General features: G+C 44.1%; 2 protein-coding genes across 2 annotated transcripts; both read left to right on the top strand. All coding sequences in view use genetic code 11, as the record gives it.

Annotated features, from left to right (window-relative positions):
• Positions 1-2,870: 2,870 nt before the first annotated feature.
• Positions 2,871-3,857, top strand: EGR_05423 (hypothetical protein; the record flags this gene model as incomplete). The annotated part of the gene is made up of 2 exons (XM_024494672.1): positions 2,871-2,943; positions 3,736-3,857. 2 exons carry the CDS (start codon positions 2,871-2,873, stop codon positions 3,855-3,857), a joined length of 195 nt encoding a protein of 64 aa, XP_024350857.1.
• A 5,990-nt stretch (positions 3,858-9,847) lies between these two features.
• Positions 9,848-10,183, top strand: EGR_05424 (hypothetical protein; the record flags this gene model as incomplete). Its single annotated transcript, XM_024494673.1, has 1 exon — positions 9,848-10,183. The coding sequence occupies one exon, from the start codon at positions 9,848-9,850 to the stop codon at positions 10,181-10,183; it is 336 nt and encodes a 111-aa protein (XP_024350858.1).
• Between the last annotated feature and the right edge of the window lie 823 nt (positions 10,184-11,006).

The raw sequence follows: 11,006 nt of genomic DNA on the forward strand, positions 1-11,006 counted from the left end.
GATGAGTGGATTGTTGGGGGAGTATTTAATGTCATGCTTGTTCTCCTACATAATCCACTTCTTATCACGATTCCGTATTTTGAACAGTCGGTCACACAGCCAATCACTCAGCAGGCTACTCTTTTTCATTCATTGTGGCCAAGCTGAAAGCGGAGTAGCTTGAAAGATTTAAGAAAGAATGTGGTGTTTACCACCAAAAAGTCCTTTAACGTACCATCCGTGAGACACCTCCAAGTAGCTTTTCCACTTCAACAGAAAAGGGAAAGATGAGCATAATGTAAATGGCTTTTATACCTAAAGGTAAAGACGAGCCTCATAAATGCAGAAGAGTCAATAAACACGAAATGGCGATGTTTGTTGCTAAGGCGTTACAACATTAGGGAACAGATCTGGATGTTTTTCTTATTGAAGTCAAAATTTCTTCTCGTATTGTAGTGGCGCCATCTATCTTCTACTTCCAGTCATCAAGGCCGAGCATTTAAAGCTGCTGCTTACAACTCCATTCTCTTGCAGCATCTGCTTGTTTAAACAGATGTTTATAGAGATAAACGGGCCGAGTAGACTCCATATATCGTCAAGGTGTGGACTGACTCTGTTCATTTGATGTCTCCTTTCAACCAGGAGTCCCTGAACACCCTCGCTGAAGTCGTGCTAGGCTGAAGTAGTGTGGAAGTCCGTGATACGTACTGAAATAGAGTGGAGTTAAGAAAACCCGAGTTGTTCAGAGTCAATGCTGGATTTACTTTCTTGATTGATAGTTGCCAAGTTGCTCACTTCTTGAAAAGAAAAAACCTACTGCACTTCCATTGAAGGCACCAAGGCGACCCATTGGCAGTACAGCGCCTCTTACTCCAAGTAATTTACTGCCTACACCAATGCACATTTAGAGACTTACACGATAATTCACTTCTACACTTGTCTACTTATTTGCCACGATTATAATTTATTTCCGTTGGGAGTGAAGAAGCTCTGTACCCATCCACCAACCAACCTGCCTACCTACTCAGTTACTTACCTCCGGCTATCAGCACGTGGTGGGGCATGCAGGTCGCACGAGGTGCACACGTCACGCCAACTTTACTGTCTGTATTCCTACAACCTCTTTGCTCCCTCCTTTCTGTCAGCAGGAATCAGTTGAGAAAAGAGTCACATGTCGTGTAGTCTTCCAATCGTTTTCTGTTGCCTGCCTTTATGGCTGTTTGAGAGGAAAGTCTGGTGCATTCTGGGTACACGCAAACACGCACACGCACAGAGGAGAATAAATGATTCGGGAGAGGACAGGACAGGACAGAATAAGTGCAGTCAACCACCATAACAAAGTTAAGGAATTGACTTTTGCACTGGTCTCTGACTTTACAGTTCACATACTGCGAATACTGCTGCCACTATCACGTATATGTGACACAAAATAATTACCACGGCATAATGGTTACATCTTACAGCTTTCCAAGGAAGGCAAAGCAAAATCTTAGGGGTGGGGTATCTATTGACTAAGAGAATAAAGCAGAACCTTAAATGTGGGAGGCCTAGTAACTAAAATAAGGAGTTATTTTGCAAGGCTGAGGTTGGATATATCCTGCCTTTTGCCTGAGAGGTGAGCGGAGTGGACCGAATAATGTGAATCATAAAATTCCTCTATTCTATGGCCTCTGCATCTTTGTTAATGTGTGCATCTCACTTGTCACCCAGTCGTAAAAGTGGCCACGAAAGCGCCTTCAAAGCAAACACCCTCCTGTCACACACATACACACATATACACGCATAAACTCAGACTCACGAGGACAGAACCAGGGAGGTGAGCAGAGTGGCCATCAACGAATAGACGTAGACGCCGATCTCTTCATAATCCACTTTGCTACTATTACAGCTATGGGTAAGGCAAAAGGCAAACAAGGGAAACACGAAATCAACACAAGAATTGGTGCCGTGCTGGCATTGTAAAGGAGCTGAATGTGGTGGACCGCTACAATCCCTCCATGTCCCATATTGATAACACTTTTGGAAAGGAAATGAGAAGACAGGAAGAGGAGGAGGAAAACGGGAGGAGGGGGTAGCGAAGAAAATGTGATATTTGATGCACGCAGATAAGTGGGTGGCCTGCAAAGCAGCTACACCCAGCACCTCTACGCACTTCCTTTCTCACCCACTTGTCTCAGCTGTCATGCACATGCAATCCTGTCATTTACGCACTTAAGGCCAAGTTTTCTTACTGATTTTGCATTTGGAAAGAGAACCATCAACGAATTTACCCATACAGCTCATTTTATTGTTTGCATGGAATTCCTGCCAGATTGGACTAATTAATGCTGCCTTCTGTAGATGGTCGTTTGATGGTGGAAAAGTCCGCCCTGACAGGATACACATGCAATTGGTAGGCCTGCCACCGCTTGCCTATCTCTTTGTTTCCCCCACTTCAGACATTGTTCCTTTATCGCTAGCTGAATGAAAAATAGAGAGAAGACATTTCGTTGTGGCTTTAATTTGAAACAGACGAATGAGAAATGCTAGTGAAGAGACACAGTAGTCCATCTGCCTCTCCTGATGTACATTGTGCGGTTTCCATTTGCATTATTTTCTTATATGGCTGCCCTGTCAGCCCAGAATTGCTGTCATCTCTGAGGTGAGACGTAGGTGGGTAGGTATACATGACAATAACACCCCTATTTTACTTCTCAAATAAATTTGCTAAGCTATCTAGAGATTTTGAACTCCACTTTAACTTCATATCTACAAATTCGTTTTTAGTTATTTTGTTAATTTTAAACGTGTGCATATATGTCAAAACGAGACATTTGGGGATGATGCTGAATCGATTGCCTCGACATTGTGAATAGATAGGTTACCATCCAGCCAGATGTCTATCCATAGAGATGAATGTTGTGCTGCGAGATTGTAACGCCACGACTCCACCATATTCAGCACTGTCACTGATGCTCACAGTCGGTGAGTCGTCATTCAGACGAAGTCGCCATTCAGTGAGTGGATGACTGGTTGTTCCATCATCTCATCGGACTCTGTCTAAGGTGGTACCTCGAAATAGGAGGTGAAAGCATGCTTAACATCAGGTAAAATGAGACAGATTTGGCACTTAGCATGGTGTGTCGTTTAGCCAAAGTGTATCATCCCCTTCCTGACACGTCTCTGAAAATGCGCTGACTGATTGGAGATGCCGTCAGTTATATGATGAGGATAGACTTCCCCTATATTAATCCCTATTTCCTTAAAAGTAAAGACGAGCCTCATAAATGCAGAGAACTCAGTAAACTCGAAATGGCGATGTTTGTTGCCAAGAGGTTACAATTTTAGGGAACAGATCTGGATGTTTTTCTTATTGAAGTCAAAATTTCTCGTATTGCAGAGGTGTCATCTATCTCCAAGTTCCAGTCATCAAGGCCGAGCGTTAAAAGGAACTGCTTACAACTCTATCCTCGTGCAGCATCTGCTTGTTTAAACAAGTGTCTATAGAGATAAACGGGCCAAGTAGACTCCATATATCGTTAAGGTGTGGACTGACTCTGTTCTACGCAGCTTCCATATAACCTTGATCATTTGATGTTTACTTCCAACCAGGAGTCCCCTGAACACCCTCGCTGAAGTCGTGCTAGGCTGAAGTAGTGTGGAAGTCCGTGCTACGTACTGAAGTAGAATGTGGTTAAGACAACCCGCGTTGCCCAAAGTCAATGCTGCATTTACCTTCTTGATTGACACTTGCCACGCTACTCACCTCTTTGAAAGGAAATACCTTCTACACCTCTGTTGAAGGCACCAGCATCTGCTTGCCTACCACAAGTTCCATTGGCCAGGCAAGCGACATTGTCACTGGCAGTGGCAGTACAACACCTCTCCGCTCCAAGTAATTTACTGCCTGCATCAATGCATATGTAGGGACTTGCAGAATAAACACTTCCACACCTGTCTACTTATTTGCCAAGATTGTAATTTATCTCCTTGGAGAGCTAAAAAAGCTGTACTTTTCCATCCGTCTAACCACACACCTACCCACTTACTTACCTCCTGCCATCAACACGTTGTAATGCATGCAGGTCGCACGAGGTGCACACGTCAGACCAACTTTGCTGTCTGTATTTCTACGACCCCTTTCCTTCTTCCTTCTCTTCCGCAAGATTCCGTTAAGAAAAAAGTCACATGTGGTGTTGTCTCCCTGTTGTTTTCTGTTGCCTGACTATATGGTTGTTTTGGAGGCAAGGCTGGTGAAATCTGGGTACATGTACACACACACACACGCGAATAGAGAGGAATTAATTATTCTGTGGGATAAGACAGGAGAGGATAAGTGCAGTCAATTGTCATAATAAAGTGGAGGAATTGGTTTCTGCACTGACCCCTGACTGGGGGGTGAGAGGAGTGGACTTAACGAGGCGAGTCATAAAATTCCTCCGTTTTATAACCTCTGCGTCTTTATCAATGTGTGCATCTCACTTATCACCCAGCCGTAAATGTGGCCACGAAAGTATTTCTAGAGTGAACACCCTCATTCCACATATATACACACACACACACATAAACTCACACACTCATGAGGACAGAAACAGGGAGGTGAGCAGAGTCGGCCATCAGTGAACTGAGGTGGACGCTAATCTCTGCAATAATCCACTTTGTTACCATCACAGCCATGGGTAAGGCGAAAGGCGAACAGGGGAAATACGAAATTAACACACAAATTGGTGTCGTGCTGGCATTGTGAAGGAGCCGAATGTGGTCAGCCTTTACAATCCCCCCATGGCCTCTGTAGATAACACCTTTGAATGGGGAAGGGGAAATAGAGAAGGGAGGAGGCGGAATTGGAGAAGGAAATGTGATTTTTGATTCACGCAGATGAGTTAGTGGTCTGCAAAGCAGATACGTCCATTACCTCTACACACTGCCTTTCTCACCCACTTGCCTCATCTGTCATGCACAGGCAGTCTTGTTTTTTACTGAAAGCTAATTTTTTCACTTATCATACATTCTGAACAAGAATCAGCATCAAAGTTGCCCATACAACCCATTTTATTGTTTGAAGGGAATTCTCACCAGACGCCAAATTAATGCTGCCTTCTGTGGATGGCCGATAGCTTAGGCATGTAATCGGTAGGTCTGCCACTACTTGCTTTTCTTTCCCATTTTAAAATTGCTTCCTTTAATGCTATGAGTATGAAAACTCGAAGAAAATAATTTGTCGTGGATGTGAACTAAAACAGATGAATGAGAAATGCATATGAATATACACAGCAATCCATCTACCTCTTTCGGCTTACATGGTTATCATTAACCACATTATTCTGAAATTAAATCAATAGATGTTGTGGATCAAGCTCTTTTAAAAAGAACGCAGGAATGATATTAGCTTTTCTGCCTTTTCGTCGCTTAACTTCTCAATTTGTCAGCCATGCCAGCCCAGGATTGCTGTCGTCTCTGAGGTGAGTAGGCAGGTAGGCAAACCTGACAATGACATACCGCCATCCTCCTTCCCCATAACGCTTGAAATCTGTCAAAAGTTTTTGCGTTTGTTTTTCAGTTTATACACCCATCGGTGTTTTCAATTAACTTAAAAGTTTTGCATGGATGAATTGGAACAAAATTCGTCTAATGTGAAACGAGAGTTTTTATGTGAAAACCAGGCCATTTAAAAATGATGAAGAATCGGTTGCCTCGTGGTGATTTCGACATCGCAGAAAGGCAGGTTACCATCCAGCCAGATGTTTATTCATAGAGGTGACTGTTGTGCCGTCGGATCGGAACGCCATGGCATCACCATGCTTAGCACTGTCACTGAAACACACAACTAGTGAGACGTCGTTGAGACGAAGTCGCCATTCAGTGAGTGGATGGCTGGTTATTCCATCAGCTCACCTCACTCTGCCTGACGCGGTCCCTCGAAATCATCCATCTTGACGCTTTCTTGGAGGAGAGGTTCAAGTGTGCTTAACATGAGGTGAAGTGAGACAGACTTGGCGCTTAGCAAGGAGTGCGATCTAGCCAAAGTGTTTCATCCCCTTCCTGATACGTGTCTAAAAATGACCAGGTTGACTGGGATCGCAGTCAGCCATATCATGAGAGTAGACTTCCTCCAGGCTATGACATCTTCCCACACCGCAGTCACTTTGCAAGTAGGAGAGGGGTGATTGAAACAGCAGCAAGTTCCAAAGTTACAGCCCTTGTGTTTAAAAAGGGGAACTAACATGTGGTGTTTGTTCCTGTTTGAGGGAATTTTTGATTTGCTCTTCCATTGTGCCATTTTTGGTCCGTCACGAATGGAAGATCAACAGTACTATTTAACTAGACAGAATGCGTGGAAGATTATAAAGACGTCAGAATCACCATCAGCATCAATGGCTGTAATACCAAACTACAGTAATTCCCAGTTGCAACTTTCAAGTTAACTCATTTGCTTGCTTTAGATATGAAAAAGTGGTCCAAGCATCAGAATTCTTGTAAGCAGCACTTGCAAGACTAATGTACACATTTAGACTAAAAAGTAGACCGCCACCACTTTGAGTTACTTGAATCCCAAAAGTTGTTTTGAAGAAAATTTGTTTGCTTTGGCATCACAGAATTTTCAGCCAGTCTTTGCATTTCCAAATAAGAAATCAGTGAACGAAATTAGCGCTGCAGGTTTTTTTTAACTAAACAACCGAGGGTGCAGTCTAAACAGTCCCCACATTTGCTGATTCTGAAATAGCTGAAATGCTAATGAACCAGTTTTTTATTTGTCTTTTTCCATTTACGTGGAAATAACAAAATGACTGTAACATTGCGCCACTCAAATAGGTCCATTTTTCCTTGCGGTTTTCAAACGCTACACTTGCTGTGTCCAACCTTCACACTGTACCGCTACCAGCGACGACAATTTTAGTCTAATTGTACCCGAAAAAGTTTTTGTAGACCTCAAATAAATTCTTGTCGAACTGTTAGCCTTTGCTCCGAGAAAGTGCCCACAAATATGGTCAGTAAAATCATATCTCACCTCTGTCCATAATTCAACATGTCCTTTTAAATGAGGCTAACAAACATCATCAGTGGTCGCATTTGCTCCAAAATGTCACTCTTCGTGATCGCCTTTGTTGCTAACATGACGGCCTTACCTTTAGCCTTTCCTGTGCGTATCCAACAGCTAGTTGTGTGAGCACACTGATCCACACGCCTTCACTCGTGTATTCTACAGAGCGGAAGTTCTCCTCAGTCTAGCCATCACTGTCTGTGACTTACTTGCCAACGCTGTCAACGACGTCGTCCTCAACCAAACGGTGCCAGTGTTGTAGACGTACGTCCTAGTGGCTGCTGCATCCACTGGGCTTGCTTCTCGGCCTGATTTATGTCGAAAATGATAAATTCGGCAAATGATGACAGTTGAAAGCTAACGCATTCTATTCCCGTGGTTTGTAGATGCGACAAGCAGTTAAACCAAGTTTACTGTCAATCATTGCTTGGTGCACTGCCATTTCTCCTCACCCACACTTGTCCATTTTTCCTTGATGCCTTCACTGAACAAAGCCGAAGATGCAAGGCTTGCAGCTGGCGCAGCATTCCTACTCCTTTAGTTTAGGTGAACAGAAGGGTTACGAGAAGATCGTCAGCATTCACCTGATATGCCTTGTTGTCCAGACGAACCGAGCGGCTTTGACAAATTCACTGCAGAAAGCTTGACAGACACTAGAGGTTTTCGTTTGGGTAGCAGTTTATCGTCTAGCTACACTCCTCGTCCTCATTCGTGAATGAATGCCCAGGAGAAGAACCAAATCGAAGGTATTTGGAGTAACTACTACTTTTCCTGAGGCACCGTGCCATGATTCCAAACCTGCGGACATGTTTAAGGATGTAAGATGTCTCTCAGGATGGATCCGTGGGCTGATGGGGAAAGCACGATTGAGGGTGGATTTGCAACAATCGCAAGAATACAAAGAGAAGGAAAACAAGTAGGAGGAAAAGGAGAAGGATGAGGAGAAGTATAGGGAGAAGATGAAAGAGATGGAGGGAAAGAGAGTGTTATAACCCTCGCAATGGTCTTTATTTGTCCTAAATACGTGCTTCCAATCCTTATTCTCTCCTACTCTTCTTTAATTGATGTTGGCTTGTACTATTGCAGCAGTAGGGGACGCCAGCAGGCGGTGTGCAGCTCTGACCATGTCGCCTATGCTTGCATTCTTGCATTCCTTTCCTGGGTTGGTAGAACTGCTTCAACACTAATACTTCTTATAACTTCGTCTAAGGTAATTTGGGTGGCAAATCCATCCTCAGACGCCTTAAAGAAACCTTGTACTTAAGGGAATGAATAAGTAGGATGAGGTGGTGGGAGGTGCCCAATGTGGATGGCGATGTGGAGGAGAGGGTTCACAACGATTGGGTCAACTTTTCATGGTAGCTCCAATCTCCATTGAGTAAAGCAAGGTATGACTGATCGCGAGAGATTTCAATCTACAGCAAGGCAGTTTGCCAACAGATAGCTTGGGTAAGGATGCTTGACATCTTCTCTGTCAGACAAGGATACGGTGGGGAGGGTTGCACATTCTAAATGCCACCTGACAAATTTGCGTTTGCATAATGCACAACGCTGAACGTGGCTTGAACAATGTGGTGGGGGTGATAAGCGGGATGAGTCAAATAGGTGATTGCTTGGTGTAGCGATTGACGTGGTAGGAATGACTTACACTGCTTGTCTACGCGAAGATTATTCTATTCTTGAGCCACAACTTGTACTTTGTACACCTTGAGAAGACGCTCTAGGATGCGAAGGAGAGGAGACTGGCTTACTTCTACCTTCATCGTGTGCACTTTCCTGATGAAAGGTCGCCAAGTCATGACTGTCACCTTTTGGCATTTGTCCCATGGTCACATGGCAATGATGTACTACTAGTGAGGCATCAGTAGAATTCGTCTCGAGTGTGTGCTGCGCCAATTGGCATAGAGTTTATCGCACATCTGTCAATCTTAGTATAAACAAATCATCGCTTTGTCTTTTCTTCCCTCTCACCTAACACTCCCCCTCACCATGACATAGCTCTAAGTGACATTCAGAGAATCCTTTTTGCAGATTCAAATGCACGGGTGAAAAAAAGGCAACACAACTTATCAGCTGGTTTTGCAGGTCTCTCTAGCAGTATCGTATGACTACTTGGTTGCTCTGGCAGTCACAACACAGGGTTGTGATGAATTAAAATATATTGCCGAATAGGCAGGGACATAAAAATCAAACCAGATGCAGAATAGATTTGGAGATGCAAAATAGAGGCATGCATCGTGGGTTGGAGCATAAAATTCTACAATTGCGAAATACTCTTGCTTAAATGGAGCAGATTTGTTAAGCCCACATCCTGACTTCCCCTCCTCCTCCTTTCTATTCCGTGTCGCACTGCAGTATTTGCACCACACATCCTTCTCGTCGTCCTTCAGTCAAAGTCGCGTTCCGTAATTTGATCTTATTTTTTAATGTTTTAACTTTTCAGACCTCTTCCTCGCCTCAAATGCAGCACTCGACTGGCTGACTCTCACCGTCAAGTAGACCCAGTATGAGGCTTCCGGAAATCTGTGCAGCGTTATATGAGGAATAAACGTCCTAATGCTAGAACTGATAGTTAGCTAGCTAACATCAGTTGCCCACTTTGAATTCCACCGAAAGAGATTCTCCTGTAGTGAATTTTTCCCCTCTGCAGAGTAAGCTGTTCCCCTGCTATAAGTGGAGAGAAGATGACCTCCTCAATTAGTTTACATTGGCTACGGATGTCTAGGCTCCTCCAGAGCAGCATTTCTGTCTGCATTCCTTCTTTCCACCTTTTGGAAGGGAGGTCGTGTAAATGAGCTTGTTTAAAAAGCGCCGTTTCTTTGATGACACGTGTCACCCTTGATGACAATGTCTATTGGTCAAGCTGTTAACCAAGCGGATTACCGTATCCTCTCTGGAAGGGGTAGCTCATCAACAACTCTTCCGCATAGACTGCTATGTATGCATGTACAGGTGTATCTGGCCATGATCGTGCCACATGTTATCTTCTCGTCATCTTGGACGACCTTGACCATCAAATACAGTTTATCTCCACACCAAATTGGTGAATGTGGAGATTTGAATGTAAGTATAAATGCATTCACCTCGTGCATTGGACTTCCTCCAACCACTATGTTGGCCTTGGCATTTGAAGTGGAAGAGACGGGCAGACCTTGTCAAGTGGGCTACACGAACCTGGAATGATTCCTCTCACCGATGAACCGACTGCATGCCACCTCCTCTTTGAGAGCTGCATACCTCGACGGAGGGCTAACAAAGCACTTGATTATCTGTTTCCCTCTTGCTCAAGTCAAAATTCTGCCTGTCCTCTTTAATGGATAGAGGTAAAATCACCAAAGAAATATTGACGAAATCTAACTACTCGATGAAACTTGCTTGACCTTTAGTCCTAACAATTGTTTACGAATATGTTGCAGTGCTTGCACTTTCATGCGGTCTGATTTGGAGCACAGCGCGTATTGTGTGGGCCTGCAATTATTGTTGACTGTCTCCTTGTTGCGCATCCTCATCCTCGCACTCCCCACTCCCTAACCTCACAACACCCTCTCAGTCTTCCACTCGGCCGCACTCGATTAACAATAGAGAAGTCACGGAAGTTGGAAGAGAGAGAGGGAGAGAGCTACCAATGGAATGAATTTCTATTGTCCCTGAACAAGGCCGTACAGTTGGTGCAGTCCTGACTTTAGGCTGGTTACCAAGCTAGTGACTAAGGCATATTTCTTGGTCTTTGCCAGTCTGTCATTTGGCGACCTCTCTAAGCTGTCTCATACCATGGCCAGTCAGGAGGTAAATTTTATTGTCAGATTATCGTGGAAGGTGGTGGTGGTGGTGGGTGCGAACCTCCTACAGTCAACCATAGTACTCTCCTTCGCCATCAAGGTAGGTGAAACCAAGAAGGCATGATTCCTTCCCATCTTCTCCTCCTCCACTTACCATTTTATTGGCTTTAGTTGTATCTCCAGATAGGAGATTTTTTACCCTCGATTTAGACTGAGTTACCACGGGG

This window comes from Echinococcus granulosus, assembly GCF_000524195.1.
Source record: "Echinococcus granulosus chromosome Unknown EG_S00040, whole genome shotgun sequence".
Classification (NCBI taxonomy): domain Eukaryota; kingdom Metazoa; phylum Platyhelminthes; class Cestoda; order Cyclophyllidea; family Taeniidae; genus Echinococcus; species Echinococcus granulosus.